Source organism: Arvicola amphibius, chromosome 13 (genome assembly GCF_903992535.2).
Source record: "Arvicola amphibius chromosome 13, mArvAmp1.2, whole genome shotgun sequence".
NCBI classification, from domain to species: domain Eukaryota; kingdom Metazoa; phylum Chordata; class Mammalia; order Rodentia; family Cricetidae; genus Arvicola; species Arvicola amphibius.
This window is the reverse complement of record NC_052059.1, coordinates 69,833,173-69,852,124: the sequence shown is the minus strand read 5'-3', so window position 1 is coordinate 69,852,124 and position 18,952 is coordinate 69,833,173. Positions and strand designations below refer to the sequence as shown.

Below are 18,952 nucleotides of genomic sequence, written 5' to 3'. Positions count from 1 at the left end.
CTTGGTTGTCAACTTGACTACACCTGGATTCTCCTAAAATCAAAGTAGTTGGGCACACCTGTGAGAGATTTTCTTGATTGTATCATATAACGTGAAAACACCCACCTTAAATCTGAGCAACACATTTTGGTGGAAGTCTAAACAAAAAGACAAGAAAAAGGTAGTGTTTGATTTTTGCCTGCTTTCACTCATTCTTGCCAGTAAGTTCATCTATCCTGTTGCTAAGACCTACAGTAAAACAACATCCATTGGGATTTCAATATATACTGAAGACCAGTAAGCCTCCCAGTAACCTGCAAGTCTCACAGCATCAGACTGTGAATGCTTAGATATCCAGCACTGTCACCTTAATAGCTACCATAGTTTTGCCTTTCCATTTACAGGAAGTCATTGCTACTATCTGGAGCATAGTCTGGGAACCACTTTAATAGACCCGCTTTTAATAAATTTATATCCATTCTGTCTGTTCTGTTCCTTTAGAAAACCCTGACAAATACAGTTGTGTTTGCATTGTTATCACCCAAATGTCTATAAGAAACTATTTTAAAGAGAAAAGGTTTGTTTGGGATCAAGATTTTCAAGAGTTTCTTTCCTCATGAGAGGATAAGCATGAAAGAAAATCTCGGTTCATGTGGCTAAGACTGTTTACACTATGGCAGACAAAAGACTCCGCAGTGGTACTGGAAGAAGATAGACACACGCCTAGTGTCCCAATGCTTTCAGCTGGTTCCATCCTTAGAAGGATTTTTAGCCTTCTACAAAACTTTCACCAACTAGGGAACAAATATTAAAAACTAGAGACTTAAAAATGTTTCAAATTTAATCCAAATGCAATTTTGTTTGTATCTATGCATGTATATATTTATAGCTGTTGCTGTATTAATAGCCATTTGGTAACTGCACACATTTAATTTGGGTTTAAACATATTCTCTGTTTTATGACTCTAAAGATTCAGATTTGACAAACTTTCATCATTTAAAGAAAAGAAATTGTCCCTTGATCTACCACAGACCACACCTGCTAGAAGACTAGGGAGTCTGCCCACAGACCTCTGCTCTCTGTTACCCCAGCAGGCCCAGTCCCTCAAGTTTATCCACAGCACCTGCAACCAAATCAGAAACAAGAAGGGGACATAACAACAGACACTGAGAAAAATCCAAAGGATCATAAGGATATACTTTAAACATCTATATTCCATCAAATTGGAAAACCTAACAGAAGTGTATAATTTTTTAATAATTATCACTTACCAAAGTTAAATTAAGATAATATAAATAATGTAAGTAGACCTATAAGCCCTAGTGAAAGAGAGGCAGTCATTAGAAATTTTCCAACAACAACAAAAAGCACAGGCCAAAACAGTTTTAGCAAAGAGTTCTACCACACTTCCTTTCTTTTTTGTTTGTTTTTGTATTTTAATTTAGTATCTTAAAACAATCTTTTTCTCATTTTACATACCAATCCCAGTTCTTTCTCCCTCCTCTCACTGGTTCCACCCACCTTCCACTCATCCCACCCCAATCCACTCCTCAGAGATGGTGAGGCATCCCATGGGGAGTCAACAAAGTCCCTCATATCACTTTGAGGCAGGAACAAGGCCCTTCCCCCTATATCTAGACTGAGCAAGGTATTCCTCTAAAGAGAATGAGCTCCAAAAAGTCAGTTTGAGCACTAGGGAAAATCCTGATCCCACTGCCAGTGGCCCCACATACTAGCCCAGCCACACAATTGTTGTTAACATTCAGAGGGGCACTATCCTTTTCTTAAAGATTTGATTAAGTCTGTGAGTTCTTTCCCAGATAATCATCATCAATAGATATAGTAAAAAGTTTTCTAAAACTATTTTCACTTTAAATGATTGAAATCTTTGATTATTCTTTTAAAATATTCATATTCTAGTAGTCTTCAGAAGTTATTAGGAAGATACATGAGAGTAATAAAAGAATAATTAACATGGTAAAAAATGGTCATCCTACCAAAGGAGAGCTGAAGAATCAATACAATCATAATTAAAACAGCAAAACTATTCTTCACAGATATAAAAAAAATATAGAATTCACATAGACATATAAAAGACTCCTTAGTCAAAGCAATACTGAAAAAGGAAAAAAAATAATGCTGATTACTTGTTTTCAATTTCAACTATAGAGCCATGGTCACAAGAAAGGATAATATTGGCAGAAGAAGAAGACAAAGAGGAGGAGGGAAAAGGGGGAAAGAAAGAGAGACAGATCAGTGGAACAGAATACAGGAAATATATGCAAACCACGTAACTACGGTTACCTGGTCTTTGATAATTATCAGAAAACTAAATATCTATATGGAGAACTAGATCTTTGCCTATCACCTCAAGCAAAACCAGCTCCAAATGGAACCAATTCCTTGATGGCTAAAGGAAAAGATAGAAAAACACTTTAAAATATAGATAAAAACGAGGACTCCTTAAACAAGTCTCTTGTCATTCAGGAGGTTAGGCCAACAACTGACTGGTGAGACCTTCTGAAATTAAAAACCTCAGTAGAGCAAACTGACAATAATGTGAAAAGGTAATCTATATAATAGGAGAAAAGTTTCACCAGCTTCAAATCTAGTAGAGGCTTATTAAATAGATAATATAAAAATAACTTAAAAACAAGAAAAAATAATACCCCATAAAATAGAAAGTTCTCAAAGTAAGAAATATAAATGTCTAATAATTGTTTATATTAATTAATAAGTGGAGAAGACCTTAATCTCCTGATCTGCCTACCTCCATCTTCCAGGTGCTAGAATTGCATGTATGTATTACTACACACAGTTGATGATTTTGTAACATGATTTTTAGCATAGGAGAAGGGAGGATGGAAGAGGAGAGAGATGGAGAAGGAAAGGAGGAAGGAGAACATGAGGGAACAGAATGAGATGGCCAAGATGGGGAAATGGCAGAGAGGGAAATTGAGGAAAGAGATATCTTGATTGAGGGAGTCATTATGGGATTAGCAAGAAATCTAGCACTAGGGAAATTCCCAGGAATTCACAAGGATGACTGTTGTCTGGGGTTTTTCTGTCCTGCCCAATTCCTGCAATTGTTAAGTCCAAAAGAAATCACACAGAGGTCTATATTAGTTATAAGCTGATTGGCCCATTAGCTCAGGCTTCTTATTTACTCTTATAATTTATATAGCCCATTATTCTAGTATATGTTAGTCACATGGCTCGGTACCTTTTTAAGTGAGGCAGTCACATCTTGCTTCTTCTGTGATGGGCTTACAACTGCAGAAAGAGCTTCCTTCTTCCCAGAATACTCCTGTTCTCCTTGAGCCACCTCTACTTCCTGTCTGGTTGTCCCACTTATACTTCCTGCCTGGCTACTGGCCAGTCATTATTTATTTAAAATATAATTGACAGAATACAGACCATTCTACCACACCAGATGACCCCAGCTAAGACCTTAAGCAATTGTAGAGAGATTACCAGAACTGGCCTTCTCTTGTAATCAGATTGATGGCTACCTTAATTGTCACCATTGAACCTTCATCCAGCAACTGAGGGAAGCAGATGCATAGATCCACACCTAAGCACTGGACTGAGATCCCAGAGTCCAACTGAAGAGAGGGAAGAGTTATAACATGAGCAAAGGGGTCAAGATTATGATGGGGATACCCACAGAGACAGCTGACCTGAGCTAGTGGGAGCTCACTGACTTGAAACTGACAGCAGGGGAACCTGCATAGGCCCAGATTAGGCTCTCTGAATGAGGGAACAATTGTGTGGCTAGGATAGGATGTGGGGCCACAGGCAGTGGGATCAGTACTTATCCCTAGTGCTTGAACTGCTTTTTTGGAGCCCATTCTCTTTGGAAGGATATCTTACTCAGCCTAGGTATAGTGGAAAGGGCTTGGTCCTGTCTTCTTCCTACCTCAAAGCAAAGTACTAGACTTTGTTGACTTCCCATGAGAAAGAAGCCCTACCCTTTCTGAGGAGTGGATTGGGCAGGGAGCAGGAGGAGGAGAAAGAGTGGGTACTCGGATTGGCACACAAAATGAGAAAAGATTTTTTTTAAAAAAAAGAATATGATTAGTCTTAATGAAAATACAGATTTGAACTACTTTGAGATTCCATTTATTCTGACCCCAATCAGAATTACTATCATCAAGAAAACAAATAAAAACAAATGCTGGTCAGGATGTGGTGGTAACTGAAGTGTAAACTTGTGAAGCCACTATGGAAATTATTATAGAGTTTTCTCTAAAGTTATATTATGACTCATCTATTATATTCCTAGACATATCTAACTAAGGATACCTCTGTATGATAGGACATATTTACATGATTATGTATGTTCAGTATTATTCTTTTAAAATATCAAGAAATGGTATGAGCCCAACAATCCCTCAACTGATAAACACATAATAAAAATATAATTCATGTATACAATATAATTTTATTTAGTACAGAAAATATGATACTTTTAGGAAAATGATTGCAACAGAAAGCCTTATCCACAAAAACAAATGCTGTAATTGCTCATCCCTATGTAAATACTAACTTTGAGGTTTAAGATTACTCTGTTCACCTTGGAGAGACTCTAGAAGCCCAGCAGGAAGAAGGGAGATAAAGCTGTTGAAATGATGATGGCTTCAAGTGTCCAGAAGAAACTGTGTGATAAAATGAAGGAAGTAAATAAAAGGAAGGCAAGGGGTGGGTGTTTGGTCAAAAGTGAGACCCTTGCCCTCACACCCCTATATCCAAAGAGTCTGGAATGTAATATTAATTGGGGGGCATCACCCCAGCCCCTGGCATTCATCCTTGGGGGAACTAATAGAGTGCCAATGAAGCAGAAAGCTCCACCTCAGGCCCCCTCCCCTTGGGAGTTGCCTTGGACTGAACTCCACATCCAGAAAAGCCCACCAAACACTGATCCTTCCCCAGGGAGGGTCAGGACCAGTCTCACATGTTTAGGCTCACACTGCAAAAAGAAACAGGTGGTCGTGGTCGCAGGTTTTGCATGGTCTCTCCCTCTCTGTCTTCCCCCTGCCATACTCCAGACCACCTGGGAGCATTGCATTTTTAAATGTGGGCATCTTTAATTTGGTCTAATCTGGTCTAATTGGAGTTATTTTGCATCATCAGAGAGGCCCATCTTAAGATTTTTCCTAACAGCAGGTATCCAGATAGGACCAATATGAGAAAAGGAGAAAGCAGGAGCCATATTAAATACTAAAGCAAGCATCTATAGAATACACACACACACACACACACACACACACACACACACACACATTTATAGTTTTAGAGGGCTTATTTGGAATTTTTTTGTAGAGCCTTAAATTCTCTATGAAGCAGAGGGAGACCTTGATCTCCTGATCCTCTTCCATCTTCCAGGTACTAGAATTAGATGAATGCATCACTATACATAGCTCATCATTTATTCTTACTTTTTAAATTTTATATTATAGTTTTATTTTTACTTCTTTTATTTTTAGAGATTATAATATAATTACACAATTTAACTTTTTCTTTCCTTTCCCCACAACCTCCCATGTATATCTCCATTCTCTTTTAAGTCCATGACCCCTTTTCCATTAATTTGTTGTTACATGCATATATATATATATATATATATATATATATATATTGTATGAAAATAGTTGTGCATATTTAGGAATACACATACACATGTAATTGGTGTGCTGCTTCCTGAAAAACATTTCCCCAATTTTTAACAAGTCTTAATTGCCTGTAGTTCTTTGTATAGGGTTGATGTCTCTTGACCTTTCCCCTATCCATTTTACCAGATCTCTTATTGTTGGCCTTGTTCATATTATATGTATCTAGTGATGCCAGTGAGATATTATGGGTTTTGCTTTTGACATTACAAAAAGACAGAATCTTACAGTAAAGTTCTCTTACAAAGTTTCCACCCAATCTTCAGCAGTGGTTCTGAGCCTTAGATAAAGGAATTATTTTGTTAATGTATCCCATCGGATTAGACTCCACAATTCTGCATTTTGATTATGATTTTTCTGCAAGGGTTTCTATCTTTTGCAAAGAAAATTTTTTGAAGGTTGAGGAATATAGCTATCTGTGGGTTTAGGACAAATATTTACAATAGAGTTAGGGTGTGTGCTAGTTTCATAAAATGGTGATTATAGGTTCATTTCCAAGTTCTATGACTTCACTAGGTCTGGGTAGCCTAAGTTTGCAGTGAAAGATATGGGTTCTCCCTTGGTTAGTCTTAAGTTTAATTAGAGAGATATTGGTTACCATCAAGGTCTTTACGCTGTTACTTCACCTTTAAGATTTTTATGCCATAAAAAATTTTTGTGGTTCACAGGCATCATAGTTAGCTAAGACAATTGGTTGTTTCTCTCTTTTGAAAGCTTGCATAGTAACTACTATTACTATAAAAGCTTGTCTTCAGTGAAGAAACAAGTTGGGTCAGTTACAGCTCCAGGGTTTCTGAGTCTTGCATCCAAAATGCTTGGTGTCTTCAGCAACAGGAGCTTACATTCTAGTGACAACCAACAGCAATAGCAATAGTTGTCTTTTCAGGCCTGGGTAACCTCAATTAATGTGATCTTTTCTAGTTCCACCCATTTACCTAAAAACTTCATAGTTTCATATTTCTTTACACCCAAATAGTATTTTATAGTGTCCATGTACCATATTGGCATTACTCATTTGTTGGTTGATATACATTTAGGTTGCTTCCATTTCTTCAGTCTTGTGAACAGAAAAGCAATAAACTTTGCTATGCAAAAATCTGTGGAGTAGAGTGTTGATTCCTTTGGACATATGCCATGACACACATAGCCACATCCACCTATACACCCTACCAGAGCTACCCACATAGTATTGGCTTAGACAAGGATGTACAAGCTATACACCTGCCCATCCCTTCTATTCACCTGATTTCATTCCATGCAAACCATTTCTATGTTGTCATGGCAGTATCCAACAGACTGTTAAAGGAAGGTCATACATGGCCAGACTGAGCCAGCGTGCTAGAAGAAGGCTGAGGCTGGACCATAAGAAGAGAGGAGATTCAGGCAGAGTCACTGGAGTAGAAGCTAAAGAAGGATGCACAGGAGATGGGTGGGTAGAGAGGGTAGATGTGGCATCAGAAGGACTTTTAAAATATTTTATTTCTGTAGGTCCTTTGAATTTTTATACATTTTGATCATATCATTCTCTCCACCCTACTCCTTCCAAATCTACCTTTTTCTTCCCTACTTACCCAGTTTTGTTCCCTCTCTAAAACATACAGAGAGAAAGAAAGAGAGTGGATCCAGATAGGTGGGAGGTAAGGAGCAAATGGGAGGACTGAGGGGAGGGAAAACTAATCAGAAATACATTAAATGAGAAAAGAACCTAATTTCAATAAGAGGGGAAAAAGTATAAAAATTATTGCAATATTTAGAAATCCTCTATTTTAATAAAGTGGATTCTCCTCAGAAAAGAGAGAAATTTGGTGCAACAATAAATCAACTTTTATTTTTAATACTTTAGAAGTGTACGTATGAAAAAAAGTTTTGATTTTTTTTTCCTGGACTTTTCTGAACACTTTTGTGAGGGTGAACTAATTATCTTTCTTTTGTTTTTTCAAGACATGGTTTCTCTGTAGCTTTGGTGTCTGTACTGGAACTAGCTCTTGTAGACCAGGCTGGCCTCAAACTCACAGAGATCTGCCTGCCTCTGCCTTCCGAGTGCTGAAATTAAAGGTATGCACCACCACCACCTGGCTAATTATCTTATTATTAAATAGAAAATACAGGGGTACTGTCCATGTCATTCGATTTCTGAAACCATTAATACTTGTTAATAAAGATTTCATGTCTTTTGAAAATGGAAAACACTATTATAGTTGGTGCTGCCCATATTCTCTGAATCGTGTGGCTTTCAACTGGTATGTGGTCCACCCACCAGGGCTGCACCCTTGAAGATAACTGACTCTCTCTCTCACATCAGTTATCAATTATAGTACCTCCATATCTACAAGATTTTTTAAAACAATTTTCAAGATATAAATTACATATGATAATAAAAAAGGTAAACTATTTACTATTTCAGTAAACATACATGATGTAAAATGCATATTTTATTAATCATGGAAGTAGCTATGATGACATGGAGCAGAGACATTTCAAGCATTAGCTTAATGAAATGACTGAACATACCTCACAAATGTTAGATTTTCTTATATTTTAAATGATGATAAACTGATAAACCTTTCTTTGTGTATAAATAAAGTATCAACTTCTTGCTTAACCAGTCTGTAATTTTGTTCATGATACATACCATATTTTATGAGATGCTTTTAAATGTTACCAGTTTTTCAATGTCTTTCCAAAATTCTTTAAGGTGTCTCTCTCAGACTCTAGTAAAAAGAGAGAACCTGCTATTGTTAATCAAACAATGACTAATATGAATTACTAATAATAGAGAAGATATTAACTGTTAAAATCCACAAAAGAGAAACATAGAGACTATCTAAGGCTTCAGGAGTGACCCAAGGAAGGAACAATCTTGGTTTGGACAGAACTACATCCTATCCAAGGGTGAGTTTCAGAACTCTAGAGGAAGAGTATGAATCTGGATATATAAGGAAAGAAATTTTCTGGATTGACCTTGGCAGGGACTAGTCCAAAAAACCTTAAGTATTTTGCTAAAATATTCTATCAAGAGCTGGGAAGACAAAATATTTTTTACTTACATGAAATCTGTTTGATTTTTCTAGGCATTTTTGGAAGAATTTACTTGATATAAAGATAATATTTAATTTTTCATGCAACATTATAGCCATATATGTATACAAATTTATTTCTGAAAACAAAAAGTAAACAACAAATACAACTTGTTTATTTGTGAGTAATACAAGAACATGAGAAAACAACTCATAGGAATGTAGGAAACTTAGAGTTCTCTAACACAGACTTTTCTGTCTTTTCCAGTAGTAACTACAGGAGTTTTAACTCCTTTCATTAGTACTTACTGATCTTGAAAAATATTAACTGGAGTTTTAAGGCTAACAAAAATCAAACAACAAAGTAAAAATGCTGTCAGTTTTATTCTGTGCACAAAGCAAAGACTAATGCTTAAAGTAGCCTATTTGCCATTTATGAATTAAAGGATTTGGGAAATAAAATCTAAAAGCATCTTTGATCAACATTATTAAATCCTATGATTACTTCTGAAGCACTGGAAAAGATTTCCTATGTGGTCCCAAAAAGCAAATGGGTACATGTTTAATATTACTTTTTATTTTTTTAAAAATTTCCCCTAAGAAATTTGCATTTGGTTCAAATGTAGAATTGTAAAGTTGTTCTACTACTTATAATTTTAAATGCAAAGAGAATCACTCTAACTGATTAGAGATATCCCATTACAAGAAAAATATGAAATATAAGTTTTTGATTATGTAATATTGCATATGTGATGGTATGATTACAGGAAGATTATTTGGTTTAGGTTTAATCAATACTGTGGGAGCATTCTCCTAACCTAAGAATCTTATTTAAGTTAATGTACTAATCATCAGTAGACTGGTTAGCCATTGAAAGTTAGAAAACTAAGTCTTGGGGTCTTAAATATGTTGTATGCACAAAGACTTTGTAGACACCTCTTTAAGAAAACTAATAACAATTTTCTAAATTTAGCCCCAACAAAGAATTGGGTCCCTATCTATTTTTGCATCATATTCACATTTACCTATTACTAAAACAATCAGTTTATACATACCACTTAATCAAAGAGTCAGTGCCTTTTTCTTTTGGGGGGAAACTTAACTATTGCTTAGAAAATAGCTAGGAAAACACTTATTAATGTCCATTAATCTTTCCTATATTGTTGTTATTATTTACTACACTGTTTAGATATGAAAATATTTGTAGGTAGACACTTAATTTGAATAATTTGAGTTTACCTCAAAGAAAGGAAATCCTTGCTACTAATGGCATGTCAGAAATTTTCAGTGGTCTGAAATAACGAGCTGCAATTTTCCCCATGACAGCTTTCATATCTCTATTTCTTAGTGTGTAAATAATGGGATTTAGGATGGGAGTGAAAACTGTATAAAATATAGCAAGAATTTTATCCACAGGATAGGTAGTAAAGGGCCACACATAGATGAAGATGCAAGGCCCAAAGAACAGTACTACTACCATGATGTGAGCAGCCAGTGTAGAAAATGCCTTGGCCATGGCAGCAGAAGATTTGAGCCAAACTGTGACAAAAATTATGGCATAAGAACTCACCAACAGAGAGAAAGTGCTTAAGGAAAGAATCCCACTGTTTACCACAATTAGTATTTCAGTGATGTATGAGTCAATGCAAGCAAGTTTGACTACTCTAGGAAGGTCACAAAAAAAGCTGTCTACTTCATTGGGTCCACAAAATGCCAAGTTAACAGTAAATGACAACTGGCTCAGTGTATGCACTAAGCCCACAGCCCAGGAAATTATTACCAAGGCAGTACATACACTTCTGTTCATGATGATCATATAATGCAGAGGCTTACATATGGCCACATATCTGTCATAGGCCATGGAAACAAGCAGTACCATCTCCCCTCCTGTAAAGAGATGAATGAAAAAAATCTGGGCTATGCAGCCACTGAAGGATATAGTCTTGTGTTCACTCAGAAAGTCTGCAATCATTTTAGGTGTAGCAAAAGAAGCCTGGCAAATGTCAAAAAAGGAGAGGTTTCCCAGGAGGAAATACATGGGGGAATGCAGACTGCTGTCAGAAGTCACAGCTATGATGATGAGGAGGTTTCCTAAGACAATGGCAATGTACAATGCAGAGAAGAAAACAAAGAAGAAAAACTGAAGGTCCTGAGAACCAGAGAGCCCAAGCAACACAAACTCAGACACCACTGAATCATTGATCTTATCCATGGATTCAGGCTCCAGACTTTCACTGAAACAACCTTAAAGGGAAGGAAACGAAGAGATTAAAAACAATGAGATAACATTTTAATGCAAAAGGCTCTGAGACATCTAGAATAGATCATATTTACTGAATAAGTAGTATAAACACAGGTATTTACATAACCTTGCCAATAAATCTAAACAGCTCGAAGGAGCTTATGAGAGTGTGCAAACAATGTCTAATGATTTGATCAAGAACAGGGAGGTAAGCACAAAGTCCTTCAGCTAGTACAAGCATTATCAGCAATTAATAGCTATGAAGAGAGGATGAAGTCAGGTTTTCTTTAGCCATGGAGCCTCCAATAAGTGGGCCATGCTCCAGTGGAAAGAATCATATTGAAAAATGGATGAAAAAGGGTTTAATAGGTTAGAAAAAAAAGGACAAAAGTAGCAGTGGGTAGGGAAGAGGTAGATCTGGAAGGACTTGGGGAGGGAATGAATATGATCAAAATACATTGTACAAAATTTTTAATGAACTAATCAAAATTTTTATCAACATTGGTGAAAATGTTTACATTTCTGGACAGGTTTACCAGTTTCAAACTCTGACTTGTAGTAACCAAACTGAAGAACTAAAGGACTGAAAGGCTAGAAGATGGGAGGAGTGACGTACAACTCAATTCTTCAAAGAGATTTTGTAGAATGGGGAAAATTAAAAGAGACCTATAGTCACTTTCCACTGCTAATTATACTAAAGTCTTAAGTATGACATTTGATGTTTGATTTAACTCTCTGAGGGATATTCAGAACTTGGTAGTTATTCTGTAATTTAGGCTAACATTCTTTTCTCCTTTTTAACTCTTCATATTAAAAATATGTGCATACCTACTTTACAGAAGGAAGTATAGCTTAAGTATGATAATGAATGGTATTCTAACATATGAATAGTTTTCTTATAATGGTCTTCTTAAAATATTAAAAATTCTACAATGAGACATATAAAAATGTCCAACTGTTGTTCCAAGTTGCATACACTACAAATGACTACTGAAAGGCACTGTTTAATATAAATTTTCTTAACCCACAAATCTAACATATTTGTCAATTAGTAACCTCAAACAGTTCATAAATGGCATTATTATATAGTTAAAATATTTTCTTTATTGTCGATATATAATACCTACATTTCCATTTACATTCTCCTTGCTGATTATTGGTCCCTGTGAGTGAAACTTTGGTGTGGCATGGTGTGTGTGTGTGTGTGTGTGTGTGTACAAAAAGCCTGTACTCAGAGCTTTTTGGTGCTCTGTAATTCACTAAGTAGGCTATACTGGTTGACCATCAAGCCTTAGAGATTCACCTCTTTTTGATTCCCTATCACTGGGATTAAAAGTGTGAAACTGGCTTTTAAAAGGAAAAACTTGGAAGTTGAGTAGTGGTGGCACACACCTTTAATCCCAGCACTCAGACAGGCAGAGACAGGTGAATCAGGTGGATCTCTATGAGTTAGAGGCCAGCTTGGTATATAGAGTGAGTTCCAGGATAGGCTCCAAAGCTTCAGAGAAACTCTGTTTCAAAAAAACCAAAAGAAAAAACAAGATATAGAAAAACTTTGGTTCTTAAGAACAAACACATATATTTGTGCTTGCTCCCATGGGTTGCTCGATGTATGTCTTTATAATTACCAAAAGGATTTCTGAGTTATTTCAGAATTGTTTTTCAGGGAGAATAAATATTAATTTGATTATAAATTTCTTGTGTTCCTAAATATTTCTTTGGTTGGAATCATATTAATCCTTCCTCACTCAGAGTTCCGTTTCTTATCTCACAGTATTGGCACCACAAACATTGGGGATTGAGTGATTCATGGTTACAGATGAAGTCACTGTAACAGAGCAGTTCAGAAGTACCTTTGGCACTATGTATTATGTAGGTGTCAGTCGCACCTATTCTCCAGTTGTGGCAACTAAAATGTCTCCACACATTGCCAAATGTCCATTCAGAAAAGAAAAGGGTCTAAGACAAGAGGCAAAAGTTTAAATCATTTTTAGCTTAGACTTTTATTTTCTTTTCATGTCTACAAACAAAATGTTTAGTCTAACTGACAAGAGATAATAAGCAAAGGTAATCAAGGTAAAATTTCAAAACAATCCTTCCTTAAACACATTCTTTGTTTTCGTTTTTAATTTTCCTTCTTTTTAAAAGAAATTTCTTAGATGCATTCCTGTTTCCTATCCAATTATTTTTCAAGCTTCTTGGATCTTTGATACCCAGCTATGCCATACTAAGAGTACTCTATCAAAGACCTTGGGATGGCTGCTGATTTATGAGACGGCCACTGAGTGTCTAGCCTCTTGGCTCCCCTTCCTTAGCTCTTCTCTGTGCGTTTCTTTCACTTTCATTGTTCCCTGGCTTATACTATTACTTTTCTTTCCTTTTTTTTCTCATTCTTGTCTCTCCCTTTGGCATTCCTTCGACCTTTATTTCTGTGCCATTAATTATTAATGTTTCCTCTCATTTTGCAACATATTCTGGTATTTCAAACATGCTCCTAAACTTTTTGTAGATGTAAATATTATGGAGCCATCTGAGATTCAAATTCACAATTTCTCTTGTCAATTCACTCTTCCCTCACAATATTAATAATCACAGTTAACCTTCTCTTTATAAAAGTACCTCATCATACCTTAAATTTTAATATGAAAAGTAAAAATCTAACTTCCTTAGAATGACAGTCATGAGCATATAATCTTGTTTTGCTTATGCTACACTTAATACACAGACTGTATCAGACTATTCAGTATTAATTAAGCATCAAAACTTTTACTCATCATCTCATATGTTTTAAAAGACATGAGATATCACCTCTCTAAAAGTCTGTCAAGAGGCAGTTTCAATCTCTTTTTATTGATGTGACTACAAGCTGTGTTTTGCCACAAACTTTATATTAACCCAAGATGAGTTTATTGCCTATATCATTTTTCAAAAAATTAAAAGTTCCTTCAATTCTTGTATTTTTATATGCTGCTTTGGGATTAGACAATTTTCCATATATTAATTTCAGTTTAAATTAAATATATTCTTTTCATCTTTTTATATCTTCTTACTTTCCTTTGCATAAAGTAGTATATAGTATATGTTCTGGAAATTCAAGCAAAGAATTCATGACCTACAAAAACTTTACCTTTAAAGGTGTAGGATTAGCTCATTATTTGAGAATAAAATATCACAGTTAAATCTTTGAAATGGGACAATAACAATCTAGAAAATGCCAAAAGAATAAAATAATTAGAATGAATTGCAAAACAGAGAAAATGGTTTGTTGTAATGGGAGCAAACCATATTTGGTTAACTGTGTTTTTAAAGGTGATAAAATATTTAAATATAATTTTAAAAAGAAATTACAGTCTACTTTTACAGAGCAAGGCAAATCATTTTCTCCACTTAATGCTCAAAGTCTAACAAATTATTGATACTAAAGTACTCTAACTAGAAACATATTACCAAACTTGGTATTTAAACATTCCAACACTCTAGTGATTCTTTATAGCATCTCTGTCTCTTAACTATGCATGTCTCTCTGTTTCTCTCTCTCTCTCTTTTGCTCTCTCTCTTCTCTCATTTTTGACTCAAAAACTTGCTTACTTTTTTTAATTAGCTGACAGAAAAAGTGTCTCATGATAGATTTCTGAAAAGACAGTTATAGTTTTTCCTATTTTCCCCAATAATACTTTGTAGCTTAAGACAAGGTCTCACATATTGAGCAAAGAATGCTAAAATACAGACAAGAACATTATCAAATTGATTTCCTGCTTTCTGATTATATTTTCTCCTTTTGAAGTCCTCTCAGAGGTACAATGTAATAATTGTATATAATAAGTAATTGGACAAACTCTAAGCATATTTTCATCAAGAATATCTTACCTGTTACAACATATATCAGAGAGACAAGGTAAATTCTTCATTTTTCTTAAATGTCAGTTTAATTTCTTTCATTCAGTGATATTTATAGATGCCTATTTCTTTTGTCAAATGAAAAAGTACTTAAATTCAGTTAAGTAACCACTTGAGGCTTCTAAGAATGGATAGACAAGGCTTACCTTCCAATGGGGATTACTACCACTTTCCACAACATATTTTCTTTTCTTTTTTTTTTTTTTTTTTTTTTACTATGAGGACATTTTATTTGTAATTTGCCTAGGAGATCATTCATACTTTTTATATTCTTCACATATTACACTACTATTTTCAAGAAATCAGTTCATTAACACATGAATTTAGAGAACATTGCCAGAATCCTAAATCTGTTATTTCTATAATTGCAGAGAAATCAACCTAGTATTTACAGTTATAGCTTGTGCATTTGAATGAAGATACATACTTTTGAAATAGATTTTTTAAACATAATAAAATGCTTTATAAATAAATGTCCATAACATGATTATATTTCCATACACAGTAATGGTAGTACAACATTTTAATTGGCAGATTCATAAAACAAAAAAAAACTTTAGTTTAATACACTCATCAGTTTATTTTCTCTCCCTGTACATTCTTCCATGTGTATACTTGACTTCTTTTTTTTTCATGGTTTATTTTTTTATATTTAAAAATTTCCATCTCCTCACCTCCCCCTCCCCCTTCCCTCCCCTCCTCCTCCCCCTTCCCTCCCCTCCCTTCCACCCATACCCCCCTCCCTCCCTCTCCAGGCCAAGGAGCCATCAGGGTTCCCTACTCTATGTTAAGATCAAGGTCCTCCCAACACCCCCCAGGTCCAGGAAGGTGATGACCAAGCTGAGAAGCCTCCCACAGAGCCCGTCCATGCAGAAGAATCAGAGCCCAGCGCCATTGTCCTTTGCTTCTCAGTCAGTCCCCACTGTTGGCCACATTCAGAGAGACGGGTTTGGTCGCATGATCCATCAGTCCCATTCCAACTGGAGTTGGTGATCTCCCATTAGTTCTGTCCCACTGTCTCCATGAGTGAACGCACCCCTCACGTTCCTGACTTTCTTTCTCATGTACTCTCTCCTTCTGCTCCTCATCAGGACCTTGGGAGCTCAGTCCGGTACTCCAATGTGGGGCTCAGTCACTATCTTCATCTATCGCCAGGTGGAGGTTCTATGGTGATATGCAAGAAATTTATCAGTATGGCTATAGGAACTGGCCTTTTCAGGCTCCCTCTCCTCAGCTGCCCAACGAACTAACTGGCGACGTCTCTCTAGAAACCTGGGAACCCCTCTAGGGTCAAGTCTCTTGACAACCCTCAGATGGCTCCCTAAATTAAGATATATGCTTCCCTGCTCCTATATCCACCCTTCCTGTATCCCAAGCATCCCATTCCTCTAAGCTCCCCCCATTCTCCCCTTCACGCTTTTCTCTCCGCATCTTCCCTTGGCCGCATCTCGCCCCACCCTCAAGTTCCCAATTTTTGCCTGGCAATCATGTCTACTTCCAATATCCAGGAGGATTACTGTATCTTCTTTTGGGGGTTTCCTTCTTATTATCTTCTCAAGGATCCAAAATTATAGGCTCGATGTCCTTTAATTATGGCTAGAAACCGATTATGAGTAAATACATCCCATGTTCATCTTTTTGGGCCTGGGTTACCTCACTCAGAATAGTGTTTTCTATTTCCATCCATTTGCATGCAAAATTCAAGATGTCATTGTTTTTCAGCGCTGAGTAGTATCCTAGCATGTATATATTCCACAGTTTCTTCATCCATTCTTCCACTGAAGGGCATCTAGGTTGTTTCCAGGATCTGGCTATTACAAATAATGCTGCTATGAACATAGTTGAGCAAATGCTTTTGTAGTATGATTGGGCATCTCTTGGGTAGATTCCCAATAGTGGAATTGCTGGGTCCTGGGGTAGGTTGATCCCGAATTTCCTGAGAAATCGCCACACTGCTTTCCAAAGTGGTTGCACAAGTGTGCATTCCCACCAGCAATGGATGAGTGTACCCCTTACCCCACAACCTCTCCAGCAAAGGTTATCGTTGGTGTTTTGTATTTTAGCCAATCTGACAGGTGTAAGATGATATCTCAAAGTTGTTTTGATTTGCATTTCCCTGATAGCTAAAGAGGTTAAGCATGACCTTAAGTGTCTTTTGGCCATTTGATCTTCTTCTGTTGAAAATTCTCTGTTCAGTTCAACGCCCCATTTTTTAATTGGGTTCATTAGCATTTTAAAGTCTAGTCTCTTGAGTTCCTTATATATTTTAGAGATCAGACCTTTATCAGTTGCAGGGTTGGTGAAGATCTTTTCCCAGTCAGTAGGCTGCCTTTGTGTCTTAATGACAATGTCCTTTGCTTTACAGAAGCTGCTCAGCTTCAGGAGGTCCCATTTATTCAATGTTGCCCTTAATGTCTGTGCAGCTGGGGTTATGCTTAGGAAACGATCTCCTGTGCCCATTTGTTGTAGAGTACTTCCCACTTTCTCCTCTATCAAGCTCAGTGTGTTCAGATTAATATTGAGGTCTTTAATCCATTTGGACTTGAGTTTTGTGCATGGTGATAGATATGGATCTACTTTCATTCTTCTACAGGTTGACATCCAGTTATGCCAGCACCATTTGTTGAAGATGCCCTCTTTCTTCCATTGTGTACTTTTGGCTCCTTTATCAAAAATCAGGTGTTCATAGGTTTGTGGTTTAAGATCCGGGTCTTCTATACGATTCCATTGGTCAACTTCTCTGTTTTTATGCCAATACCAAGCTGTTTTCAATACTGTAGCTCTGTAATAGAGTTTGAAGTCAGGGATGGTAATGCCTCCAGAAGTACCTTTATTGTATAAGATTTTTTTGGCTATCCTGGGTTTCTTGTTTTTCCATATAAAGTTGATTATTGTCCTCTCAAGATCTGTGAAGAATTTTGATGGGATCTTGATGGGGATTGCATTGAATCTACAGATTGCTTTTGGTAGAATTGCCATTTTTACTATGTTGATCCTCCCAATCCATGAGCAGGGGAGATCATTCCATTTTCTGGTATCCTCTTCAATTTCTTTCTTCAAAGACTTAAAGTTCTTGTCAAATAAATCCTTCACTTCCTTGGTTATAGTTACTCCCAGATATCTTATGCTATTTGTGGCTATTGTGAAAGGTGATACTTCTCTGATTTCCCTCTCTGCGTCCTTGTCCTTTTTGTAAAGGAGGGCGACTGATTTTTTGGAGTTGATCTTGTATCCTGCCACGTTACTGAAGGAGTTTATCAGCTGTAGGAGTTCTTTGGTGGAGTTTTTGGGGTCGCTTATGTACACTATCATATCATCTGCAAATAACGAAAGTTAACTTCTTCCTTTCCAAATCGAATCCCCTTGATTCCCTTATGTTGTCTTATTGCTATTGCTAGAACTTCAAGTACTATATTGAAGAGATAAGGAGAGAGTGGACAGCCTTGTCGTGTTCCTGAATTTAGTGGGATAGCTTTGAGTTTCTCTCCATTTAATTTGATGTTAGCTGTCGGCTTGCTGTAAATAGCTTTTATTATATTTAGGAATGACCCTTGTATCCCTAATCTTTCCAAGACCTTTATCATAAAAGGGTGCTGAATTTTGTCAAATGCTTTTTCAGCATCTAATGAGATGACCATATGGTTTTTTTCCTTCAGTTTATTAATCTGATGGATTACATTGGTAGATTTTCGTATGTTGAACCAGCCCTGCATCTCTGCATGAAGCCTACTTGATCGTAGTGGATAATTTTTCTAATGTGTTCTTGGATTCGGTTTGCCAGTATTTTATTGAGAATTTTTGTGTCAATGTTCATGAGTGAGATTGGCCTGTAATTCTCTTTCTTGGTTGAGTCTTTGTGTGGTTTAGGTATCAGGGTAACTGTAGCTCCATAGAAGGATTTTGGCAGTGACTCTTGTGTTTCTATATTATGAAATACCTTAAGGAATATAGGTATTAGGTCTTCTTGGAAGTTCTGGTAGAATTCCGCATTGAAACCATCTGGTCCTGGGCTCTTTTTGGTAGGGAGGATTCTGATAACAGTTTCTAATTCTTCGTGACTAACAGGAGTATTTAGAGCATTTACCTGGTCCTGGTTTAACTTTGATATATGGTATTTATCTAAAAAACTGTCCATTTCTTTTACATT

At 36.3% G+C, this 18,952-nt stretch overlaps 1 protein-coding gene across 1 annotated transcript; it reads right to left on the bottom strand.

Moving 5' to 3' along the window:
- Window positions 1-9,906: 9,906 nt before the first annotated feature.
- LOC119800276 (olfactory receptor 4K5) lies at window positions 9,907-10,881 on the bottom strand. The gene has a single exon (XM_038310418.1). It carries the CDS (start codon window positions 10,876-10,878, stop codon window positions 9,907-9,909), a length of 972 nt encoding a protein of 323 aa, XP_038166346.1. The 5' UTR covers window positions 10,879-10,881.
- Between the last annotated feature and the right edge of the window lie 8,071 nt (window positions 10,882-18,952).

Coding starts and splice junctions, on each gene's coding strand:
- LOC119800276 (XM_038310418.1), bottom strand. CDS start 10,878: ATGGATAAGATCAATGATTCAGTGGTGTCTGAGTTTGTGTTGCTTGGG.